The sequence below is a fragment of the Camellia sinensis genome, chromosome 9 (assembly GCF_055761805.1).
Source record: "Camellia sinensis isolate YWXY chromosome 9, ASM5576180v1, whole genome shotgun sequence".
NCBI classification, from domain to species: Eukaryota; Viridiplantae; Streptophyta; class Magnoliopsida; order Ericales; family Theaceae; genus Camellia; species Camellia sinensis.
In genome coordinates this window covers 142,244,105-142,271,255 of record NC_138969.1, presented here as the reverse complement: position 1 = coordinate 142,271,255, position 27,151 = coordinate 142,244,105, and the positions used below count along the sequence as shown (strand labels likewise).

Here is a 27,151-nt window from a genome sequence, read left to right as displayed (position 1 = left end):
CAGGCTTCCTCAGCACACTCAATGGAACCATCCTTTCGGTATACAACTTTGCTTCTGCAAAATCTGCACATGCAATGAAGGGTTGTGGGTCTGCATTTATTTCCCCTGTTTCCTCATTTGTCAAGGCTATCATCACTTTCTGATGTAAAGAGGATGGCACACACTTGTTGGTGTGGATCCAATCTCTATTAAGCAAGGCATTGTACTTGGCATTGCTGCTGTAGAAAAAAAAATTAAAAAAAAAAATTATCATACAATCCCTTGTTCCCACACTCAAATTAATGAGTAGTATACATTGGGCCGTCTGCTTATCCCAACAAAACCAGCAATGGTCGTGCTCGTTGGGATCAATTTGGGGTCTCTCTTGCCCAATTTCCTCAAACATAAATAAGGAAGCAAGTTTATTGTTTCCCCATTATCCACTAATACACTGTTCATCTCTATCTTATCAAAGTATGCCTTAATATAGAAGGGTTTAACTTATTGAGTCATTGACAATATGGGATATTCAAAGGGGTAGGATAGAGTAACTATGCTTACCTCTTCATTTTCTTTATTAGTCTTCATAGGCTTGGCTACTTCAAACTCATCCTGGACTATGCTGGCTTGCAAATCCTCACTGGAGACTTCTACAGGATCATCCTCCTGTCCCTTCTGATTTCCTTCTATAGCTTGAAACTCTTGTGGCAGCACGTAGACCATATTGATTGGCATTGGGGAGAATGAGCCAAACTGTACTATTGGTTGTACCTGCTCTCCTTCTGTGTTGGTCTGACCTGATGCCTAGCATGCATCTTCCATACTGCATTATGGAACCTCTAAGTTAGTAGGTTCCTTAGTAGCGGTCTATTGTTGGTCTGTCTTGATTACAGACTCCGTTTGTTCAGCCATGAAGGCTTTGAACATCTCTTGTTCAGCCATTATGTTTTCTTGGCCTGGTTGTGTTCTTTCATCTGTCTCATTATCATCATCACTTTCCGTTAAGGCCTTTTCGAGGCCTGCCAAACTCGATCTTTCTTTGGCTTTCAATTCAGTATGGACCTTAGCTAGTTTCTCTCTGCTGGCACTTCTGTTGATCTTGGGCTTAGGCTTTGAACTCTCTCATTCTCCCATTTGACCTCTTGATTTCACCAAAGAGGTGCCCTCATTGACTCCCTTTTTGATCCTTCTGGTATTGAGTGAACTTTCGTTGGATCTTCCTCCTTTAGGATCTGGAGATCATAGGTATGGTTCCTTTGTTTTTAGGTTTTTGAGTAAGACCCAGTTATTTGGAGCCACAAAGGAGGCTTGATCATTCTGTCCTTGCCTACAAAGGCCTTTCCCTGAGTTAGTATCATTTTAGGTTTGTCTTGTATGACAAACCAGTCTAGTACTCCTGGTACCCATGAACCCACTGTGCCAGTCGTTAAGCTTGTTGTTTTTATCTTCAAAGGCCAATCATTGGCCTTAGTTCCCTGTCTCGAGTCGAGTTTAGGCTTACTTACAGGCTTGTTGACCAGCTTGTAGTAGTTTGGTGGCCTGGTTTCACATAAAGGTCTCTTACCTCTTAACAAATTCTTGGCATCTGGTGGCCCAACCAAGGATAGCTGCAACCTAGGACCACTTGGGTATGCCCTTTTGTTGTAGGCACTGACTGGCCTATGATCTTTCTGCACATCTTTTTAGTACTATTTCCTATCAACTAGAAACCCTTTCAGCCATTTATAACTCAGCCTGCACCTGGGACACATTCGCTGCATAATAGCTACTTCAAGGGAGTCATCATTTAAAGTTTTTTCGCTACAATCATCCTCTTGGCCCACGAACTTGGCTTACTTGCTAGTAAACCCTGTGTGTTCTTCTTAAAGGCAGTTTGGCTGGCATCATGTATCTATATGTTGACTTTATCCAATTCCTTCAAGGAGAGGTTCTTCTCCACTTTTTGGGCAAGGAAGTCTGGTACACCAACATTGGCTGCCGCTTCTCTAATCTTTTTAAAATTGATCAATATCAATACACATTCCTTTTTCTGTTTTGGCTGGAAATTTCAGTCTTCCTTTCTGAATCTACTCTTGAATCTTGTATCAAAAAACAATACATTTTTTAGTTGAGTTAGACTAAGAGTTATGCCATTTACAGTACATTTTGCCTTGAATTTCTTCTGAAGTTGGGATCTTAACTCCCTTAGACAATTTTAGAAAAAGTACTGTTAGCAAATAATCAAATATGTTATCTTCTTTTGATACATCAAAAGAATATTTCCTGTAAAGATATTTCTTTTTAAACTGCTAATCAATGGAAGTATCCTTTTGAATTAATGCTTTGCAGATCATAGGCTCTTTTCTTATGATCTCCACTCCATCAATTTGAAAATTAGGATCCCTATAATAGGTCCTATAGGATGCATTACTTTGATTATATTATTCCACAAGGAGAGTCTCATATCTAGTGACCTTATAAGTTAGTGCTACTAGGTCTCGAAACTCTGTCAAGTTAATCTTATTTCGAAGCCTAAACTCTAGCCCATTTTGGGTCAACCTCACAAATTCAAGTTCAAGTAATATGACCCTACACTTGTTTCATGCTCTTTTGAATTTGGCAATGAATTGAGTAGCCTTCCCATTAGGCCTTTGCCTCAACTTTGCCAAGTCTGCCATAGATACTTTAGGCTCTATTTGAAAAAACTGCGCATAAAACACTTCTTCCATTTATTGCCAAGTTTGAATAGAACCAAATGTAAGGTTTTATACCATACAAAGGCTACCCCAGTTAAAGATTTTTGAAAGAGTCTCAATTTCATGTAATTATTGTTGGTAAATTCACCACATTGGCCTGTAAATCTGGCAATGTGTTCAACAGTCGGCCGGTTTCCATTCCCATAGAAAATGTCAAAGTCTGGTATCTTATATATACCCCATTGGGTATTCATGTAACATATCTATCCATTCTAGGTAAGGCTTTCTATAAACAGGGGTCTAGACCCTTGGGCCATAGGTCCCCAAATTTTTCTCACAATGTCAGCAATTTGGTCCCTAGGTACAACATTTTGTGCTAGTCAAGCCACTATTGGAGAAGCAAACACAAAGTTTGGAGGAACTCCTTGTGCTTGAGGCCCTCTTGGTCCGTCTAAAGGCATATTTGGGACTGGTTGTCCCTGGGGGATGGGTTGTCCCTATTGTGCTGGTCGATGTTGAGGGTATGGCTGCCCCCTTGGGGCAGACGTTTGTCCAACAAAAGGTGCTGCGAAGGGAACTGATGGAGGATAAACAAGAGTTGTTTCTCTTCCAACTGTAGGAATTCCTTCCCAATCCCTTGGATGTAAGCACGAACACAAGGTTAGTGAACACCTATGTGCCAGGCATGGGTTCAAACAAAGAATTGGAAAACACTCGCATGTTATTTCCTTGTGTCAACCCAAACCCACCAATATGTATGGTTTCGCTGGTAGGCAAAGGTATGTTTTGACTTATCAATGGTCTAGGAGGAGTTAGTACCATGATTGAGGCGCAGATGATGGTCTCTCATGATTTTGATTATTAGTTTGATCACTAGTTTGCCCATCATTTTGTCTATTACTTTGCATAGGTTATTTATCTCAAGCCAATCTCTGCCGAAGTAAGTTTATGTTCTCTTCAGCCTGTCTTATGACAGGCGGTTGATAGGACCTCATTCGATCTGAAAATGATGTTGCCCATCTTTCCATTGTATCATTAACTCTTGTTCCATAACATCAACCAATTCTCCCTATGGATTCATTAGTTGCGTAGATGGAACAATTAAAGGTCCAATTTCATGGCTCTATCTAACATTTTGGAAATGTGTTGTGTATCCTAAATTGTTGGTCTTTTCGACCACCTGTGTATGATCACTTGAAGCATGCACATCCATGGGATGCGATACCACATTATTCTTTGGGTTATGTGCTTCTAAATCTCCTTCTACACCTTCGAGGCATTCATTTTCTCATTGTCTCCTACATCTAGCCATTATAAGATGTCCCACCGGGCATGCCAAAAATATATGTTAGCCTTTTTGGCTTTCAAAGGTTAGAAACGTAATTAGAGCATGCCAACAAGGATCAATAAGTCCTTACAAAGACTGTAAATGCCAACCAATTAATTAGACGATTGCTTCCAAGTTCTTTTTAGCCTCAATGAAGAGGACCTTTACCGGTGGCTTGTTTTAGGAGAAAATTCATAATACTAATCACAAAATTGAAAGAAGCAGGAAGAAACAATATCAAAAATCAAATTCATTAAGTAAACAAGAGTTTACAATTGTACCTTCACACCTTTTACAACTTCAAAGGGGGTTACAGCAACAAACTAACTTAGAACTACTCCCAAGAATTTGAAATGCATTGCAGGAAAGTAAAGGACTGGAAAGAAAAATATAGAGTAAATAAACTGGTTTCTGGATTTGGTTCTGGGTCCCTCCGCTATTAGCCTTCTCCTCTATTTATAGGCTCTGATGATAACCGTCGAAGTGGCTGATAACCGTCTAAGTAGGTAATAACTGCTGAAGTAATCTCCATGATTACTGGACATGGCTTTAAACAGTTTGTTTCCACTAAATTACTCTTGCGGTTAGGCTTCCCTCCTGAATTTGAACTTAAATTGTAAGCAACCGCTTGGCCACATCAGCCTGCACATCTTGACTGCTCCAGTGTCTCGCAGATCCATCATAATACAAGTTGCCACGTGTCTGTTGGTGATTGGAGACCTTCACTGACTTTCCAAATGTTCCCTTATGAACCACGTGTCAAGCTGTGATTGGCTTATACAAAGTATATGGCCAACAAAAGTATAAAATTGTGCGTATTTATAAATGGGGATTCCATTACCTATGTATCTATTGGTAAATATATATATATATATATATATATATATTTATATATATATATATATATATATTTATATATTCATTTATATATTTTGAGCTATTTTTAGGTAAAGTCTCCAATTGTATTTGGAAAATTATGGAGGAAAAACATCAAATATCTTGTGTGGATGATCGTTAATTTCAAGGCTTCTATTTTCTTATCTTAGCTGAAAATAACTTATTCACTAACTATGTTAGGCGATATGGCAATTACTAAATAATTAAATAAAAATTTATAATAAAGAAATATTTTTTATTTTTAGATTGAAAGGGACAGAGGGAGTCGTATTTTAGGAGGTATGGTATACTAGTCAGGGCATTAGACTAACTGTAGTAGTTAATCAATTATTTACCTTAATAAAATGTAAAACATTTAGAACTTAAATAGTGGCTAGTTTGATGGGACAGTTCTTCCAACCTAAAATGGCAATAAAAGCCCAAGCTTTAGCAAACTTTGTGGTAGAGTTTGCTCTAAGAAGTCATTTTGTTTGCCTCTGTTGACTTGACCAAGGAAACCAAGCATAGGGGAGGGGGTGCCACAGGAATAACGTAGCCCCCATATCAAGCTAATCAATAGCACAATGAAAGCCTAACAGTGGTTGCATCGTCCGTTGCGGCCAACAATGCATTACCAGAAGATGAGGAGGCAAGTCACGCAACTAGGCAACCAAACGAAGAGAATATCGATCAACCGGTGCACAAAGACCTGGAAGAAATAACTCAAATCCCATTTCTTAAAACATCTTCGGACCTATCCACTTGCTGGAAGTTATTCGTGGGGGAAATGTGAAAGCTCTTTGTGGATAACGTTTCCAATAGACATGGGGCCGGACTAGGGGCAGTCCTCGTCTCGCCAAATGGCCTAACCATTAAACAAGCAGTCACACTTGGATGTCTAGTGTTCAATAACAAAGTAGAGTACGAAGCCTTTTTAGCCAGTTTGAAGTCAGCCTACCAGATAAAGGCCACCAAGCTAATGGTGTACAGCGACTCCCAATTGGCAGTTAACAAAATATCTGGCGACTATGAAGCAAAAGATGACAATGTATCAGGAGTTGGTCAGAAATTAGATCATGAAATTTGAAGTTGTGAAGATAGAGCAAATCGGTCGAGAAGAAAATAGCAAGGCAGATGAACTCGCCGATTTTGAGTCAATGGCAGACACTTCTATTTCGCACCCTTTGCTAGTTGACTTCCTACCAAGACCAAGCATCGACAAACCTGAAACGCCTAAGGTATTCTGTGTCGAGCTAGGTCCCTCCTAGATGGACCCCATCATCGTGTTCTTGAAAGATAGGAGGCCAACAAGATTCGTGCAAAGTCACAACAACTTTGGCTTTCCCTCTCTGTAGCGCTATATAAAAAGTCCTTCATAGGACCGTACTTGAAGTGTGTCCACCCTAGCAAGGTTAAGACATTCTTGTTTGAAAATCACGAGGGCATTTGTGGAAGCCACCAAGGAGGGAGATCTTTGGCCTACCAAGCTATCTCACAAGGGTATTAGTTGCCATACATGCAAGTAGACGTAGAGAAGTATGTCAAGAAATGCGAAAAATGCCAGAAGTTTGCACATCAAATCCATCAACCTGACAGAGAGCACCTACCTCTGACCAGCCCTTGGCCTTTTGCAATGTGGGGCTTAGACATAGTGGGACCACTCCCAACCGCATCGGGCAACAGAATGTTTTTCATCTTAGCGACAGACTACTTCACAAAATAGGTGGAGGTAGAGACACTTCCATCCATCAAAGAAAAAGACATCAAGAATTTTGTCTAGTAGAATATCATAACCCGGTTTGGAATTCTCAAGGCCTTGATATCTAACAACGGTACTTAATTTGATACAAGAATCTTTAGGGGTTTTTGCGAAGAGCACAAGATCTAATTCTATAACTCCACGCCGGCGTACCCTTAAGCCAATGGCTAGGCTAAAGCCTCCAACAAAGTGATCTTAGATGGTTTGAATAAGAGGCTCGAAAAAGTGAAAGGAAAATGGGCTGAGGAACTTCCCAACGTCTTATCGGCTTACCGAGCTACAGCTAGGCAATGGACCGGCGAAACGCCTTTTGCCTTGGCCTATGGCATGGAAAATCGGCCTCCCCACCATTAGAAGCGAAAATTTTGATTCGGATTTGAATGGAGAGGCCATAGCCTTGGAGCTAGATCTAGCCGAAGAATGAAGAGAAAGGGCACTGGTCCACATCACCTCATATTAGTAGGAACTATCTGGAAAATACAACAAGGTGGTGCATCCAAGGTAATTCAAGAATGGAGATTGGGTACTACGCAAAGTAATGGGAAATACTTTGCTACCTAGGGATGGCAAATTCAGACCCAACTGGAAGGGGTCATACAAAGTGGTGGAACTAGCAGGAAAAGGAGCTTACCACTTAGAAGATATAGACAACCAAGCCATCCCAAGGCCATGGAACACGGCCAATCTCAAGATATTCTATTTTTAGCATTTTGTACTTGTATTTTTTTTTTAACTTTTTGTTTGATATTTAATAAAAACAAGTAGACAGTTTTTGAATGTTTTTCAATGCTCGTATTTACTTTGGTCTGTAGGAAACCTTTATCCAACTGGGGGGAAAATGGATTGGCAGGTTTGACCAACTCTTTGTAAAAAATCTTTGCTCAACTAGGGGCAAAGTGGGATGGCAGGATTGACCAACTCCCTAACATTTTGCGCTCTTTAGCCAAGATGGTTATCTTAACCAAAGAAGGTTGACAGGTTTGACCAACACCATTTTTTGAATTCTTTCACCAAGATGGTCATCTCAGCCAAAGCAGGTTTGCAGGTTTAACCAAAACTTTTTTGATTTTTTGACCGAGGTGGTTATCTCAACCAAAGAAGGTTGGCAGGCTTGATCAACACCATTTTTTGAACTTTTTGATTGACATGGTCATCTCGGCCAAAGCAGGTTGGCAGGTTTGACCAACACTTTTTTGATTCTTTAACCGAGATGGTTATCTCGACCAAAGAATGTTGGCAGGATTGACCAACACCATTTTTTAAACTCTTTGACCGAGATGGTCATCTCGACCAAAGCAAGTTGACAAGTTTGACCAATACTTTTTTGATTCTTTGACCGAGAGAGTTATCTCGGCCCAAGAGAGTTGGCAGGTTTGACCAATACCATTTTTTGAACTCTGTGACCGAGATGGTCATCTCGACTAAAGAAGGTTGGCAGGTTTTGACCAACTTTTTGAACTCTTTGACCAAGATGGTTATCTCGGCCAAAGAAGGTTGGCAGGTTTTGACTAAGTCTTTGCACTCCTTGACCCAGGCACCTACCTCGGCCAAACAAGGTTAATAGTATCATATATGGTCGAACAGGTTAGCTCGACAGAGTATGCATTCATAATGGAGTCGAACATTCAAAAAAAAAACATACAAAAGGTACAAAAAGTTAAAATTTTTCATTAATATTGCAAAATGATTATAAGACGAGGGGCCGCTAGCTCAGTTACAATACGAGGAAAAACTAAAAGAAATGAAATACACAAAAAGAAAAAAGATGATGGAGATAGCACTGTCATAAGAATAGATCATCAAGCTCGACCTCAGCATTTACACCAGCCTCGCCTACTGCAAGCTCGGCCCCAGCAACATCTTCAATTGTGAGATCGGTGATGCCTTCGTTTGCAACTGTGTTTGACTAGGTGTGGTCGATCACCTCAGGCCGAGCTGGAGGCATGGACTGGCTACCGGGAAGATTAACACTGGCCGAGGGAGCATTGCTCAGCCCCGGGCTATCCTCCTCAGTCTGAAGAAATTTCTACTGCACGACGATGGCATACGATGCTATGTAACTTGGGATGTAATGAAGAGAAGGATTGAGGAAGACGTCAAATTCATGCTCCTGGCTGAGCTGCTCGGCCACTGCCTTCTAGCCAAACTTGAAGAAAATATCTTTTGCGACCTCGCACTGCTGCACGTAGGCCTGCTTGCCCTCTGCATAGCCGCGGTTTTTAGCATCCTCCATTTTCTTTTCAAGCGCTTTGATTTCAGCATTTTTGGATCTCTCCAGCTTGGTGAGCTCGCACAAGTAGCGGTCCTTCTTCTCCGCCAATGCCTTTTGTTTGTTCATTTCGACCGAGTGGACCAGCTTGCGTAGTGCCTCTTTTTCAACATTTAGCTCAGCCAAGCTAGCCTTCATTTACTTCAACTTGGCATCTATGGCCTCATTGTCAACAATAGTTGCCCGAGCTATCTTCCTTAGTTCAAAGACATGTTTATGGACAACATGGCTTTTTTGCACATCCTACAAATCATAGGAAACGTTAGTCAAGCTGAACAAAGTGTTGAAGAAAAAAGAAATGTAGAGTCCACTTTCCAGAACAAGCCACTTGGTAACTGACTGAATTGCCTTTAGCTCGGTCAGCTGGTCATGCCTCTCCATATCGGCTGGTAGGCAAACGCTATTCGATAGATTAAAGGCCAATATATGGTCTTTCTCGGCACTAACAGAATCAATTGTGGTCATAGCGCGACCTTTGAAGGTCGTGGCTGGTGCCCACACCGGGGAGGAATGGATGAAGGGTTAGCACGACCAGAACAAAGGCCCCCTTCGGATTGCTTGGTTACAGGTAGTACGGCCTCTAGTTGCTCGATTTTTTCCTCGTCCACCAGCCATTGTTATTCGGTAAATGAAGTATAAGCCCTCTTACTAGGCCGAGATGATGATGCCCTTGCAGTGGGAAGGGCAACAACAGTTTCTCGCGGTTAACCGGCTGGTTGTTTCTTGATCTAGACCTCAGCTGCAGAGGCAGAAGTTTGTTCGGTGATTAGGGTGCGCACGACTCTCTCTTTGGTCATTTCTTACTCCTTGGTCAGTGGGATAAGGTTAATTTGAGAGACATTGGGATTCGGCTCGGGCGAGTATTCGAAGAGAAAATCAATGACCTTGTTCTTTCTCTTGCTGCTGTAACGGTTTAAAGGTTCAACGCCCAACATCTCAGTCCAATCTCCATGTTTGTTCCGTAGCGCGATGCGTAGTGCAGCTTAGTTGGCGTAGGCTTAATTTTCCTTTAACTGATTTAGATCTACAAAAAAGAACAAAGGTTAGCATGGTAGGAAGCATCAAAATAGAAAATGAGAAGAGAACTGAGCAATTCTTACCAGGCAATCCCTTATTTTAGGTAATGTCATAGCCTGGTATTCTGGCCTCTTGGTCTTCGTAATTACTAGAGACCCAGAGAAAATCGTCATCATGCAAGTCCTTGTTCGGTGTTCGCTTGACGATTTTCTCTCGGCCTCTTTTAACCTTGAGATAGTGGCACCAATCGTCGTCATTCTGGCCGAGCGAGTATTAGTGGAATATCTCGGTCAGACCTAGGTTCAAACCGAGACGGTGGTTTAGTTTAGCTATACCATTTATAATTTAGTAGGTGTTAGTGGAGAGTTGGGTTGGGTAAAGTCTGGTCTATTTAAGGAATTCACAGAGGAAGGGTTGGACCAAGAATCAAAGTCCACCATCTACGATTGAAAGCATGGTGAAGGGGCAGAAACTAGATTTGTCCCCAAGGTATGGTATCTAGCTCGGCTAAGGTGAAGTGCACATCGTCAGATATGTTGTAGTCCCTTTGGAACTCGGCTATTATAGTGCTGGACGAACTCACCATAAAGCGATATTTGCCCATGGTCTTAAATTAAAAGGTACTAAGGTCTACTCCACTGGATAGCTCGGTAGAGTAGCACCGCCAAGTGGTGAAGTGAAGGTGTGCCTAGCCAACCTAGTCAAGTCTGCAAGGTGACAAATAAAAAGTGTTATGCCCAATTGCTGACTGAGCTAAGGCAACAATGTAAACCAGTCATTTGATAGTTTGTTCGGCCGGAGGTGTGCGCATGTGGTGCATAGCTCAGTCATAAGCTAGTGGTCTTAATCCAGTCCAATGCTAGAGGAACGTTTTAGCTCGACTGAAATGGGCAACGATTTTGCCAGTTCTGACTAGGGGCAAGGTTTTAACATGATCAAGTGCAGATGTGGGGCTATTAGCTTGGTTGTAATCACTTAAATGGGCACAAAAAGATTTCTAGTTCAGTTGTGACACGATTTTGGATCGAAATCACTATTTTTGATTCCAGTCTTGAAGGGTCATCTTCAAAAGTGGAATTTTAAGGGGTGTTACAGAGGTTCTAATCATAAGTTCATTTTAGTGAACCTCTATACTAAAATCTTATTTTTAAACCTAAATAGTGTGTTAACAATACGAAGAATGCTTGAATATTTCATAGAGAAACAGTGAAAGTATAGAAAACTTATGGGTGAGAAGGAAAAATTAGAATCCGAGTAGAAGGAGCTCCAACAACATTGGCGAATTCGCAGTGGTGAAAAAGGTACTCATACTAAGGCTCGAGCACAAGGAAGTGGCTGCTTGAAGCTTTGGTTGCCTGGGTTTGTGCTTTAGAAGATGAACAATAAAGGATGGCAAACACCAACCCTAACTGTATATATGGGGCATGAAAGGGCGCCATGATTCAAAAAGATTAGGAGTCATGCATGGCTGCTATCCTAGCCGCACAGGGCCATTAAAAAAGTGCCACGTGTTAGAGATATGGCGTAGTGTCAGTGCCATCAATCATCTAAAGCGCCAAAAGCCGTAGACCGAATAAATTAAGAAAACTAAGTTTCCAAGGTTAGGTCGGTCAACCAGAATCAGCTTCAGCTCGGCTAAAGGTAGGTAATCCCACTTACGCTTCACAGATGGAATTAAGGGCAATTGAGAGGATAATTTGTGTGATCAAATTGGGCTGAGCTAAATTACACGCTCAGTGATGGTTGGGCCGCGCAGTGGGCCGAGAAAGGCAGTTTTGTCTTGAGCAAAACGGATGATAGGTCGACCAGAGGGTTGGGGCCTAACTAATAGACTATCGGAAAAGTGAATGAGGCCAAGCTACCTTTAGCTCGGCATAGCTCGTATGGAGGACTGACACACGATGCGGTCAGTAGTGAACCGAAACATGGTACCTCGATCATAGCTAGTCGAGCGAAGAGTTTTCCGTCTCAGTTGGCTTGCACTGATGAGGGTGTTCTAAGGATAAGCATTATCCTTGAGCATGCGACTCCTAGGAGGACTCTACTAAGGAGAGTTAGAGTCCTACTAAGATTGTGCCAAACAGAATCTATAAAAGCTCATGACATAACCTATGCACAGGTATTACAATTCATACTCCCGAATTCACAAATCTTTTGTGTCTATTGTCTACTTGCTGACTTAGGCATCGGAGAGGTTTCCGGCATACACCTACCGGCTAGCTCACGTTTGTGTTTTCGGGTGATAGTTTGGAGGAGTGCAAACTTGATCAACAGAATTATACGAGATAAATTATTTCATGCTCGTACAAATGACTAGTTTAGTAGATGACTAATTGTGGCTTACAACATTGATATGTATTCATAAAAATAAATTACAAAAGTATCCAAAATTTGAAGTATAAATCAAATTTATTTTGATTGTGGATCATACCACTTCAACTTCAAATTTACACTATATATTTTGATTTTGATTTTTTTCTAATTTGATTGTTTCTATTTTTATTTTGGATTTTTTTTTTAAAGTCCCGAATATTATGAATTCAGAAGATACTCCAAAAAAACATAGTAGATTAGGTCCTTCAAAAAAAAAAGAAAAAAAAAAAAAGGTGCTTTTTGTATCAAGTTTTTGGACCAAAATGCCCTCTACCATCAACATATAAAAACACTCCCATTTTATCTGACGACTGATCTTCATCATCTCCACAATCGAATCCATCATCTTCACGATCAACAACGAAATTAAGGTTTCATCTTCACAATAGACAACGACAATCTTTGCCATTCTTCACAAATTTGATTCACACATTTTCACTGTTCATCATTGAGTTAGTTCATCTTCATCTCAGTTCATCTTTGTTCGTAATTAGGGTTTCATAACTTTGGGCCAAATTTATATGTGATAGTCAAAGAAATTTGTTAAAAAAAAAAAAAAAACTCAGTCTTTTACAGTGAATATTTTGAAAAGCATCAAACATATTTCAAGTGATTTTCTCTAATTAAAGACTGAGATGAATTTGTTTTTCATTTTAGAGAAATTTGTGAAAGATTTACTTCTTGATAAGTTGATTTTGTTTGCCTAAAACCTTAGCTAGATTTGTGTGTGATAGCTAGAGACATTTGTAAAAATTAAATTTCTTTGGCATGTTGATTTTCTCTACAATTTCTCAAGTACTAAGATCTCCCATTGAGATATGAAATTTCTCTAGAATTCCCCTTGTGCCTATTGATTTTCTTTGGAATTTACTTAATACTCCCCTTTTGAGCTTCTTCTTCAAGCTAGTTGTGTGTGTAATTTTTTCTTGTATGTTGATTTTCTTTGTCATGGAATTTCTCTACCTTTACAATGAACATTTTGAAAGACAGGGATAAACTACTCTATGTGATGGCCAAAGAAATTTGATTTTCTTCCCCTTATTATGTTGATTTTCTCTAGCCAAATCAACTTGAAATCAACAAACAACGAACACATCTGCTGCAAATCAACTCGAAATCAATGTGTGTAATTTTCTCTAGCATGTTGATTTTCTTTGCCATGGGGTTTCTATCTTTATAGTGAACATTTTGAAAGACAGATAAATTTCTCTGTGTGATGATCAGAGAAATTTGATTTTCTTCCCCTTGTCATATTGATTTTCCTTGGCCAAATTAACTTGAATTCAATGAACAACGAACACCTCTACTACAAATCAACTCAAAATCGACTCCACGATCAAAAATCAACTCAAAATCAAATCGAATAAAGCTTCAAAAACAAAAAATTTCAACAAAATTACAAAAAAAGCGATCTCTAAATCAAAAATTGAAATCAAAAACCTAATGCGAAGCACAAATCAGAATCGAAAACCTAATGCAAAATTGGAATCCTTATATATAAATCAAATTGAAATCAATGAACAAAGAATATAGAACAACTTGAAACCAACTCCATTAGAACAATGAACAACAAAATCACAAAGAATCGAAAATCAAATCGCAATCTCAATCCCTACGAAATCTCCACCAAAACAATAAAAAAGATCTTCAATTTTCAAATCAAAATCAACATATCTTATATGAAAGGATAATTAGGTATTTTACAATATCAAAAATGGGTGCAGGACCTTAACTAACATAAAATAATATTGTGTGCCTCTCCTACTATCAAATGTTGAAGAGCAATGTTAGACCAATTTTTCCTTTTTGGTACATAGTGTTTATGGTGTCACATTTAACTGAATAAATATGCAAGTTACTTCTTCTATCGGATTCATGGCTAATGTAAGTGGATTTTATTAATTAACATCTTTTCTCAATCAATTATTATCACCAATGTAAACAAAATATAATAAAAATACATAATAAATCATAAAAAGATACATTGAATGACTGAGATTTATTTTAAACGTGGACCTAACAATACTTGGGTTTAATTTAGCTATCGATTGCATTTTCTTTGGATTATTTTGTACTCCTAGCATATTTTTATCGACAAAACAAAAGATTTATTGAAAAATAAAATGTCGAATAAAGTTTTTTTCCTAGCATGTTGAAGTTTTTATAGAAACCAAATACACATACAGGACTCGTGACACATCAATAAATATTCAGTTCTTCTAAACCAATCATAAAACTGGATACAACTATCTTGCATGGGTTGGGTCTGGTTCCAGTTCTAAAGATAGCATTTGGTTTTGTGATTAATTTATGTTTCTGGACTTTTTCACAAATAATTGGACCAAGTTTATTTCTCAGCTACAATTACAAACTGATACAAATTAATATAGTTGATGATGATGGATCTAATCTAGATTAAGTTATTTTTTGCAGTGTCCGGACTTGTAGCAAATGCAGATACAGCTGAAGAACAAGCAGTAATGAGTATGGGGCTTCTAGCAGGATCAGCAGTCATGCTTCTCACTCTAATTTGGGGATCTTGTGTTGCTTTTGGCAACACTGATCTTTCAAAAACTTTACCTTCAACAACCGATACAGAAATTAAGAAACCATTCAGTTTTACAGGTTCTTATTTTATTTTATTTTTTTCTTATTATTATTTTTTATTTTTTTACAATCAACTTGTATTGATCAGCATCAAGAATAACTAAAGATACAATAAAATAATATGTAGAATGTATATTTAAATTTACGGTTTATTTGAGCAAAAAACAATTTCCTTAAGTGAAAAACGATTTCCAAAAAACAAAAATATTTGCTTGTGTGTGTGATTGCGACCCTATGATGGTATGGTGGTGTTGGAGTAGTTGTCGTGGTGGTGACAGGGTGACATGATGGAGGGGCAGTAGTAGTCATAGTTGTAGAGCTGATAGTGGTAACAACGACAGGGATGGAGTTGTGCATTGCCGAGCCCCCAGTAAATTTTTTTTTGCAAATTATATTATTACCCATCAATTCTGACACAGCGGAAACATACGGGCTAAATATCATTCTAGTAAACGAAAACTCTTGAACTCACAACAAAGAAACCCTTGAATCCACAAGTAAAATAGATAACTATTTCCTTGACTTGTGTTTGTCCAATTGCTTGAAGAAATCTGCAGCCACTTGTTTTACATCAAATTCTAATGCTGTGTTTGGTTGGGGGATTTGGGGAGGGATTTGGAAAGGGAAAGGGAAAAGGTGTGTGAAACTATGTGAAATATAGGCATGATTTATTCACATTTCACCTACCTTTTCCATTTCCCTTTCCAAATCCCTTCCCAAATCCCCCAACCAAACACAGCATAAGAGTATTTCGATAATATCTATTAAATGGCCCTCCCATGTTTTTAAAAAATTCTTTTATTGACCTCTATTTCAATAGTATTTTCACCATATATATGGGATGACCTCTCTACTTTTTTGAACAAATATTCTATTACTCTATTACAAAAGTGCTATGCAATATTATCAATTGTCTTAATTTGATTTTAAATGTCATAGATTCAAATCATAAAAACAATATCTTCACACAGGAACAAAATTTTGTACGATTGACATTTCCCAAATCCTGTAACTTGTGAATTTTATGCGTGATAATGATCCTTTTTACACTTACTTTGGCACTCCGTTAAATATATTTTTTGGCTCTGTCCTGGACAACAGTGATTGTGGTGGTAGGAGTGGTCTTGGGTGAAAATGGTGGAGGTGGTAGTGATAGTGATGGCAGTAGAGTTATGGTGGCGATAACAGTGTTAGGATGGTAGTAGAAACAGTGGCCACTAGCGGTGGTAGTAGCAGTAGAATTATGTTGGTGGCGATAATGGTGAGAGGGAGGTAGTGGTAACGGTGGGTGGTCATTTTTGTGTTGGTGAGCATTAGCTAACCTATAGTCTGAAAAATGTTTTCGGCTTAAATCAACTCCTCTTTCCTTAATTACGAAAAACAAAAATAATAAAAAAACAAAGAACAAAAAAGTCATTGACTTTTGTTTTATATTGTAAAAGGGCGAAAAATATTTTCACTAAAATAAAGAGAGTATTATTGTAATATGAGTTGCATTCATATTTGATTTTGTGACCATTGGCCACATAGCATTTGTTGAAATTGATTCTCCCTCTTTGCAGATTATGGAGTTAGTACTGATATAGAAACTAGCTACACAGCAAGAATCATGATTCTATCCATGCTCCCATTTCTCATTCTTCAATTAGCCAAAATTCTCAATTCATCCACTGGGGCACGTGTCACAATCCTTGTTTCTCTCTTTGTTACTCTTGCTTTCATACTTGCTTACTGCTTCTATCAGGTAATTGGAAACCCAAGACCAACCAATTTGATTTTGTTTTTATTTTTTATTTCTTAGAAATTGTTTTTGGGAATTTTTTTTGAAAATAATCTACCTTTTAAGGATAGTATGAAATTCATAGGTGTTTATGAGCTTTTTATTGTTTTTATTTTCAAAAACACCAAAAGCGAAAACAGAAAATGACCAGTCAAATGCAAGGGATCACAAGCACAAATGGGTCTGTTTGATCAATTAAACTTTCATTAACTTTATATAAATTTTCAGAAGCATAAAAGAAAATCAGGAAAAAATAAATTATATTTTCATGTGACAAATAATTGTGCAGGTATTCCAGCCATGGATTCAGAACAGGAGATTTGAGTACTTGATGAACAAATATGTGAAGAACAAGTTACTACAACTCCTCACCACCAATGGCAGACCTAATATAGCTTTTATGAAAGAGTTAGTTTCCTATTCGGCTGTGTTTTTATTTAAATTCTAGAATAACCTGCATGTAGTCAATTAAACGGGTGATTATTCAGTGCTACCGGAGTATGGACACGTGGTGTTTCATGAGATTTTGATTGGTGGAGAGGCGTAGGGGCCCGCAATTTATGTTGGGATGGGAAAACAACCTAAGAAATTGGTGATTGGCTTGGAGTATGACCATGTGGTGCTCCAGGAGTATCGAATAATTTCCCTAATTAAACATATTTTGGTAAATGACTCATTTTGAAATCATTATCTGGAAACTAAAGAGGTATGAGATTTTTTGTCCCCAAAATTTTCTGCCTTCCTATCTCAATGCATTTTTAATCATTCAATTATACCTCGAGATTCATATATCTTGATATTCTCATATGATCTGATAGTTGAAAATATATTGAGACAATACAACAAGAATTTGAGAACAGCGGATCCTTAGTTCAAAAAAAAAAAAAAAAATTATCCTTTAAACATATATATATGTGTGTGTGTATTCATGTCTCTTACGTATAAAGTTTTTACGATGGAACCAAATATTTAAAAATAATAAATACAAAAACAACAAGAAAAAACAGTTCAAACAATTTAAAGGGTTCGCTCATAGGTTTTAGTTCACTTGGGAAGAATGGAGAAAGAGTTTCACTCTGAATGTAGATAATATAATGAGTGGGTTCCCTCAACAACCCTTTATTACATAAGTTCTAAAGACCATAAATCCTAAAACTCTGAAACAAGGCAATACATACAAGAATTCAAATAATAACAAACCGGATCAATATAGACCCAAATAAAAATACCATATTGGATATTTAATCAGGTCATGCAGATAGGCAACAAGTAATAAGCATAATTCGGATTGAATTCAAGACCGTCATAAGACTTTAGGCATCAAAATAGCAAATTGCAAGTGCATTAGTTTCTCTATGAACATGCTTAGAGTCCCAAGCATTAAAATCAGTAGCTGATGAAAGTAATCCCTCAAACCTATAACTGACATTGCTATGAGCTTATTTCAATGTCAGAAACAGCCACTTAATTTGTTGCAGTTACTGGTATTTTTAAACTTCTGAATCTCAATGCTCATTAGTTCAATTTGATGTTCTTCTATATATGCTCAATTATTCCAACTAGTAACTCTATAGATATACACCAACAGGTTATTTCATCAAATCGATAAGGATAAGAATGCATACATATCACAAGGGGAACTGAGAGTGCTGGTTCTAGGGATTCAGTTAGAAGAAGTTGGTTTCAATACAGATGAATTTGTAGAGAAGGTCATCGCAGCATTTGACACCTCTGGTGATGCTCAGATTGATGAGCAGGAGTTTGTTAAAGGGTTGCTGAAATACATTTCTGAATCTGATGCTCGGCAATCTGTTGGTACACATCATAATGATTTTAAGCTTTTTGGTTGCAGTGATAAGGTAATTCCAATTATTGAAGGATCTATGTCAATGTATGCATATCAACTGTGACAGACCTCAAAAAATGAATTGCATGTTATATGTTCAAATTTAGTGTAATACAGTCACAGATACAATGAATTTGGTTCATACACCTCATTTTTACAACTTTTCAAATAAAATTTTCATACTTGGTGGCATTGCTAGGCATCATGGTCCCCATCCCATTCAAATTCTTTTCTTTTTTCCTTTCTTTTTTTAATTTTTTTACAATAAGTAAATTATATGATGTCCGTACTATGTAGATACAATCCCCTTGCATCTATCCCATTCCAATGCTCCTATGAATCTTCTAGAGTTTTTTTTTTTGGTAGCTGCTCAGTATCTTCTCTAGTATCCATTGTTTAAGACTATGGAAATTCCATGAGTCAGCATTGTCTCAACAGAGTATTTTTTTTATTTAGACCTTAAATAGGCATTTTTTCTCACTCAACCTGTATGCTTCCCTTTGGCTACTTAAGCAAAAAAATATTCCCCTTGTCTACTTTGGGGCTATTTTCTACAATTTATCGAGCCAACTTATTACTTTTTATTTTGGAAATGTCTATCAAAGTGTTTGTTACAATTTCTACTTACAATTTATGAGACAAAAATAGCTCAAAAAAACCGAGAAAGAATTAAAAATAAATAAAAATTCTAGTTACTGGAAAACTGAGGAAGAAATGTTATAATTTATATATTTTGATTATTAGCTTTTGTCTTGGAAGAAGATGCATCAAAATAGGGCTTTTATCTAGTCATTTAATTTTTATGCATTCAGCCTACATTTTCACTGCAGAAACACTATAAATCCCCATCGCCTATTTAATGTCCCCCTCTCAAAAGCATGGTTCCATCCCTAAAAAGCAAAACTACGGTGCCTTGATATTTGTTGTGGATATGCAGAGTCCTATGGAAGAACAACAGAGTCTGTTGACTCAAAGAACGAAGAGACAAAGCGCGAAAAAATCATGGTCAAATCACTTTAAAGCTGCATTCCTATTGCTTCTTGGAACTGCGATAACAGTCATACTTGCAGAACCCCTCATTGAAGCTATTTCAGATTTTGCGAGTGCTGCAAATATCTCTTCCTTCTATGTCTCATACATTGTGATTCCTTTGGCTTTGAATTACAGACTTGGACTTTCAGCAATAACTAGTTCCAGGCAGAAGACACAAAAGGCAATCTCTTTAACATTGTCTGAGGTTTGTTTCTCTACCACACAATTTTTAAGTTCCTTTGTCATAATCTAACAAAGATGGTTGGGTACTGTTGTAGATTGAGTTCTCTTATGATTGCATAGACTAATTAATTGGGTTTTTGAGGTAATAAACTTGCTAATATCTTTGAATTATTTGTTATGCTCATCATTGCTATTACTACACTCAAAATTAATAAACAAGAGTTTTAAACTTGTGTAGGAACATCTAGAGCAAAATTATTCAATAATTCCATAGTACTATGATATGATATTCTTGATCCAATAAAAGAATTAATTATTAAATGTGGAGCCGACCTGAACCAGCTTGATTGACCAAGTGGTAGACAACTGTCATTTGGCTTGCCTTGCTCATTAATCAGGAACACTATGTGCACTTACCTCAGTGGTGGCCCAAAATTACACAATAATGTTCCATGTTTATTTGCCTATTTTTGTCCGCATTCCCAAGATTTAGTAAAGAAATTGCAAGACTAGTTATTGACATTAACAGTGCAAATCAAGTACAATACGACCAAGTCATGATTCATATTGAGATTTGTCTTTCAAATACCAATTTTATCACCCCATATCACATGGTTGTATATTAGTTTTGCGCACTTTAAATTATCCGAATCTTATGCTTTCTTTGTAGTATATTTAATCCCTAAATAGAAAATTTTAATTGTCATTTGACACGCAGAAATTTTTCAACACAGATATATGGTGCAGTGTTCATGAACAACATGATGGGTTTAGCAACGTTTCTGGCACTCATTTATATAAGGAATCTCGCATGGGATGTCTCAGCTGAAGTTCTAGTTGTTCTAATTATTTGCACTGTGATGGGCATCTTCACTAGTCTCCGCACAAGTTTCCCACTGTGGACAAGTTTTGTGGCATTTTTTCTCTACCCAATATCTATACTGATGCTTTATGTTCTTACCACTGTCTGTGGATGGTCTTAGACCAAGAATTGTGGTAACAAAAGCAAAAAATATAAGTTGACATTTATCTTATCACCATGTCATTGTTGGAATCAATTTCTCTCTGCGAAACAAGTTTCTAAAAAACATTTAGAACCTTTATTCTCGTGTAAGTTGTAACCAGCGATTTTGTTCTAGTCAAGAAAACTATGTATTCAGATACATTGATGTTCAAAAACTTGAATCTCAATGATTTCATGTTTTTATTGTATCAATCTTCAAGAACATCATATGGATTCTTATTGAATTTTAACCTTGATGCCTTCTTTATTTATTTATTTTTATTGGTACAAAGGAGAACAAAGCCAAGAAACAAAACTAAGCAAAAATAGAACCTGCAGGACCCATAGCCTGTATATCTTGTTGGAGCGACTCTCTGATTGCCATGGGTGTGTTAGATAATGTCTCAATGGGACCACATATTTAAATGTGGTATTATCATTTATAAGAAGCCCTACAATTTAAGTGATTCAATTTAGTTAATAGGCTTAAGGGTGTATGTGTTATGGACCTAATGTGTAGATACTAGTTGAGTAATTTCTATTTCTATGACTGGCAGAAATAGAAATTAAAACATATTAGTTTTTCTATTTCTATGAGGGGCAGAAATAAAAATTAAAACATATTGGTTAAGTTGGTTTTCCTTCTTTAAACTGCCACACCGTTTCATTTTGAAAACCAATTTCAACCTTAAAAGGTTATGGTCCCTATTCCTTCCAATGGAGGAGAACTGCCATTTTTCTTCTAAATCCTCTCAAGGAGAAACATAAGGCACCAAAAGGGAAAGGATTAGAAGGCAATAACAAAATCAATAACAAAGGGTTTATTGATAATCACGCTTCCGTTTAACCGTTCATCGATGGATTCGGGTAAGTTTTTGTCTTGATTTCTTGATGATTCACATGGTAGATTATCCAAAACATAAAGTTTCATGTTCTAAAATTTTGTTTACAGGGTGCACCTCAGAGAACCCAATTACATTGGCGAGAGGCCAAAGCCATCCTTGTTAAATGGTCAGCACACTCATTTCTAAATGGTCGGAATATGAACTAGATCACAACATCAATCTCGTTGAAGCAGTTCTGAAACTCGTTGCCCAACTCTGCTTGTGGATGCGCTTTATCCAAATTCAGAATAAGCCGAACTCCCTCTAATGAGTCTGACTCAACCAAAACAAACCGAAAGCCTTCAGACGACGCAAACAGTGAACCCAACTGAATGGCAGACAATTCTGTCGTAAGGTAGTGAGCCATTTTGACATAGTGCTAAAACCCAACTCTCCATTCACCATTTGATGCCCGAATCAATCCCCCAGATGCGGCATTGCCATAGGCCACAACCACTACCCCAACATTGAGCTTCAATCAATCCCAAGGTGGAGAAATCCATTGCGCAATACTAGGACGAAGGCCTTCTTGCTGCAAAACTCTCTGCCACAATCACTTCGCCCACTTTCTGTTGAATGACACCCACAGGGTCACTAGGACACTGACCACCTCTATCATGTACTCGCTGATTCCCCCAACAACAAATGTGAGAAATAGCATCTAGAAAAACAAGAGGCCACCGTTTTCTGTATACGCCACTCCACGGAGGTTTACCAAGGTTAACATCAATCCAATTAACTAACGAGCAGGTAAAGAAACGATCAAAATAGCGAGAAGGAATAGGACTCTTCCAAATCCCCATCGGAGATAAACAATCCCGAAAAGCATGTAAAGTTGATTCCGTGCAATGCCCACACAAGTAGCAGGAAGCTTATCACCATGTTTGGTTTCATTTTTTTGGAGTATTATTCAAAAAAATATTTGAAAATAGTGTTTTGAAAATGGATATAGGTTTGAAAATGGATATGTGTTTGGTTTTCTAAAAAATGCATTATTGTATTTTCAAATTTCCCTCCACAATTGCAGAGAGAGGGCTGCTTCTAAAATACATTTAACAAAAAAACAAAAACCAAAAAAAAAAAAATTTGTCACATCAACACTAGACCCATGCATGTATGTACAAGGTAGGTTCGAAAAAAGAAAACAAGGCAGAGTTTAATAAGAGTAGTAGGAATAAAATAATAGGTTGTAGTATCTCGCATCTACTAAGATCATGTTAAAAATAAAATTAAAAAATAATCCGAAACACAGATTCTGAATGACCAAACAACAACTCTAAAATTTTCAAAAAAATAGGTCCGAAAAACAAGAACCAAATTAGAACTCAGACCTCAGCGTACCTTCATAGAATTGGTTAACAGTCGATCATGATGTGCTAACCAAGTGTGGAACTCCTAGGAAGAGGACCGCTAATCCTCCAAGTCCCCTTCCACCCACGGTGATCTAGCTGCTTAGCGCCACAACAATTTATCTGGAACCCCACTTCCACCATCAAGTTGGACAAACTGTAACTCACCTGTTGGGAAAAACTACTCACATTACATAATTTCACATTGCATATCGCAAAATTATGAGATGAACAAAACAAACCTTCAATCCCAGGAAAAATAACATGCTGAATAAAATACAGATAAAATACAAAATGGTTAAAGGAAGCAAACCGAAGCCTCTGTGATACCACAGTCTCCTTAAAATAGATTCGTCGCCTCACCATTGGGTGCTGGAGGTACGCCGGCGTCTACTTCCCAGGATACGACGGTTTTTACCAGCTACAACAGAAGCACCTTCTGATTAGCTTACCGAACGGACAACGGCAGCACTCTCTTTCAGGAAGAAAATTATAGGAGAAGTAGACTAACAGTGTATGGATGTCAAGGAAAAATTCTATATCTCTTTTCAAGGAATAAGGCCTCCTTTTATACACCATGGGGGAGAGGAGAGGAGCCTCTAGCCATCAAGGCTGGCAACTAATGCTAGCAAAACTGCCCAATCAATTTTGTAAAACTGATGAGCCTTAAATGTGTGAGTTATATACACATTTATGAGGAAATTTCTTATTCAACTATTTTCTCCAACAATTCCCCACATGAATAAAAATTGACCGAATACAGCAAACGCTCAACGTTTATTAACAAAGACTCGGAAAGAGAGAGAGCACATAGACTAACCCTACATCGGAAAAGGTAGTTGTTGGCCTTGAACCTTTCGTAGTGAAAGCCTATCGGATTTACTGGCTGACCAGTGAACGTGATGTCTTGAACTGTTCTGCCGTTTATGTTGTCACGCCCCTAACTTGCCCCTAAAAGTTCGGGCATGACCCATTCAAAAACAAATATAAAACCTGGTATATATATAGCATATGGGGCCTTGTCGGAAGCACAAACATTAAAAGAACACTAACCAACAAACTCCATTGAGCTATTTCTAACATGTCAGGATCTCATACATCACATGTATCATAATAGGTCGATAGAGTCCAAAATAAATATTTCTTAGCAGTACATATACACAAACACATATACAGACCCAGCCCTAGCATCGGGCATGTAACAAAAACTGTTGAAGTTTTATACACACAACCTTGGGAGGATAACCAAAAAGTAAGCCAATTATCTCAATAAACTTCACAAAATAAGTGGCCTCAAAAGTGCTTGGGTACAGGAAGGTTGACAAAAGAAACTGGGCGTCATGGTTTAGGATTGACCACTTGGTTGATTGCCTACAGAAATAGACATAACAAATAGTGAGCCGGGCTCAGTGAATAGTAATACATGAATGAAACAATGCTCAACTTGAAACATGGCATATATCAATACATACGGAAGTGCAGAGATTACAAAGTTAGCCTGATTCTGTATTCCATCTTATAATGGCCTTAGGCTTAATCTTGAACATAACTGCTTAACATATCATATTCTTAATTCATAATGGCTTGACGCCCTTGAGCATGGTGGCATAATGCCCCTGAACATGGTGGCAAGATGCCCTTAAACATGGTGGCATGACGCCCTTAAACATGATGGCACAAGGCCCTTAAACATGGTGGCACGTGGCCCTTAAACATGATGGCACAAGGCCCGTGAATATGCTTATACGAACTCAAGAGGTGTCTCACACGGATTCTAGAGGTGGCTCACGTCGTAGCACTTTGTTTCGTATCGTAATAACTTATATTAGATGGCCATAGGCCCAAAGTCTTATAGCATGAAGGTATTTTATCTCACCCATTTCTTTCTTACATATTTGGAACCACATACTTGAATATTGACATATATACTTGAAACATTAACATAGTTGCGTAAACGAAGTGCTAAGGAAGAGCATTAGTCCTATGTAAAGAAGATAATGATATTACTACTCACAGTGTTGCGATGATGTGCTTGTTCCTCCCGGAATGTGCCCTGCACACATTCAACCTTTACAATTTAGTTTCCTTTTCATAACAATTCACTTTCTGTTTCGTTTCACTTCGAAGGAATTTATACATATTAAAAGGCATCAAAGACATATCCCGACAACATTAGAGGGTTCTACACGCAAAACGGAGCGATCCATGTTTTTCAGCATGGGCCGCACGTGCGGCTGTGAGCCCCGCACGTGCGGCAAGCTCTCCCGCACGTGCGGCAAAATGCCCCGCACGTGCCTTTTAGACAGTGGCCGAGCCCCTGTTTTTCACCATTTCCCGCACGTGCGGCCATGACTCCCGCACGTGCGGCAGCACCTCCCGCACGTGCGGCCATGACCCCCGCACGTGCGGCGATTCTGCTCAAAATTGTCCGAAATTCTTACAAAATCCCAATCTTTTGGTACATCCTCACAAGGCTCATTTTAACATTTTTAGTTGACAATACATAGCCTAAAATTCATGTTACAAAGGCTTCAAATACATACATTAAACTAGGCAAACACTAATTCTTGAATCCATAACTATAATCAAATTTCCTTTTTCATCAACATCATATATACCATCACATATATATATAAGGTAAGTTCTTCATGATCTTTCATGAGAAAGTAAGAAATCAAAGCTAATTTCTCCACATACATACATAAGCAACTTAGTTCAAACTCACCCAATGGATTAAACATGATCCGATTACACCTTGGGTTCAATTATCATGATTGTATCACCCTCAAATTCAAGAGAGGAATTATCAAAGTTAGACAAACTTACCTTGAGTTGAGATCTCCCAAAGTCTCTCTAAGTTGTTCAATCTCTAGCCTTTAGTGAAACTCCCTTCTCATCTCTCTCTATTCTTACCCTCTCTATTCTTTTCCATGAAAATGTGTTGAACTAGGTCCAAGGCTCCAAGAACACACATATATATAAGAGCTAATAAGACAAAAGTCAATCGTTTAAACATCCGAAATTGAAATTTCCCAAACATGCTTAATATTACCTAAAAATTATGCTGATTACATATTTAAAATCAATTTCAGATAATTAAGCCTTGAAGGCCTCCAATTTCGATTCAAACCTTCTAATGTGACAGATACGTTTCTTGTTGAACAGATAGACATTCTTAAACATATGCTTTAAATATGGAGTTAACTTTCTTACCCCTAATTTCTCATGGAATTACACAGTAAGCATCCAAAATCACAAAATAGGATCCAAAAATATAACAAGGGACGTGTACGAGGGTCGGGTTATTACATATGTAAACCGAGACAATAGACCTCACACAGGAGTTAGTCCAACCATTGTTCTTGTTCTCACTGGTGTGTCCGGTATGGCCCTGGAACACTAGCCTGGTTCTGTGAGTGTTTTTAAAGAATTCGGCCTTGGCAATTCTTAAAGAAGCAGCCCCACTTCGCACTCACATAGGTGACCTAGATACGGTATTTCATTATACCACATCACTAAGGTCATTAAAAGCATTAGCTTAACCTTCCACTCTCACAGGGCATCAATGTATAAAGGAATGGGCAAGAGGATTTACCTCTTCAGTGACTCACCCGTTACACGAAGTTAGGTTGTCCTTTTGAACCTAGATCTTGGGATCTCCAGTCAACTAGGTTGGGTTTTCCGTTCCGGTAACCTTTACTAAAGGCCTTAACCCCATTCCTCTTGACGGCTTTTCTACTAACTCTCGAGTTAACCCTTTGGTTAGCGAATCCACAATGTTGTCCTTAGACTTGACATAGTCTAGAGAGACAACTCCATTTGAGAGTAGTGGTCGTATGGAATTATGTCTACGACGGATATGTCTAGACTTTCCATTATACATATTACTCTATGCCCGACCAATCGCTGATTGGCTATCGCAATGAATACTGATAGCTGGCACAGGTTTCGGCCAACGTGGAATATTCTCAACAAACTGGCAAAGCCATTCAGCTTCTTCAGTTGCTTTATCTAAAGCAATAAACTCAAATTCCATCGTTGATCTCGAGATACACGTTTGCTTGGCAGATTTCCAAGACACGGCTACCCCTCCGAGGGTAAACATATAACCACTAGTGGATTTGGAATCTTTTATATCAGATATCCAATTTGCGTCACTATACCCTTCTAGTACCGCTGGGTATCTGGTATA

General features: G+C 38.1%; 1 protein-coding gene across 3 annotated transcripts in view; it reads left to right on the top strand.

Annotated features, from left to right (window-relative positions):
* The window catches only part of LOC114273669 (sodium/calcium exchanger NCL2), a 55,982-nt gene extending 35,005 nt beyond the window's left edge, over nt 1-20,977 (top strand). Inside the window, exons 1-7 of one of the 3 annotated variants that reach the window (XM_028215467.2) lie at nt 13,249-13,397; nt 14,709-14,900; nt 16,445-16,626; nt 16,952-17,070; nt 18,251-18,521; nt 19,446-19,745; nt 20,458-20,977. In XM_028215467.2, coding sequence (XP_028071268.2) covers nt 13,319-13,397; nt 14,709-14,900; nt 16,445-16,626; nt 16,952-17,070; nt 18,251-18,521; nt 19,446-19,745; nt 20,458-20,706 — 1,392 coding nt within the window. In that variant the 5' untranslated portion in view covers nt 13,249-13,318 and the 3' untranslated portion in view covers nt 20,707-20,977. Of the gene's footprint in view, nt 1-13,248; nt 13,398-14,708; nt 14,901-16,444; nt 16,627-16,951; nt 17,071-18,250; nt 18,522-19,445; nt 19,746-20,441 lie in introns of those variants that run through there. The other 2 variants (XM_028215464.2, XM_028215465.2) reach the window with 2 other exon arrangements.
* The last annotated feature ends 6,174 nt before the right edge of the window (nt 20,978-27,151 follow it).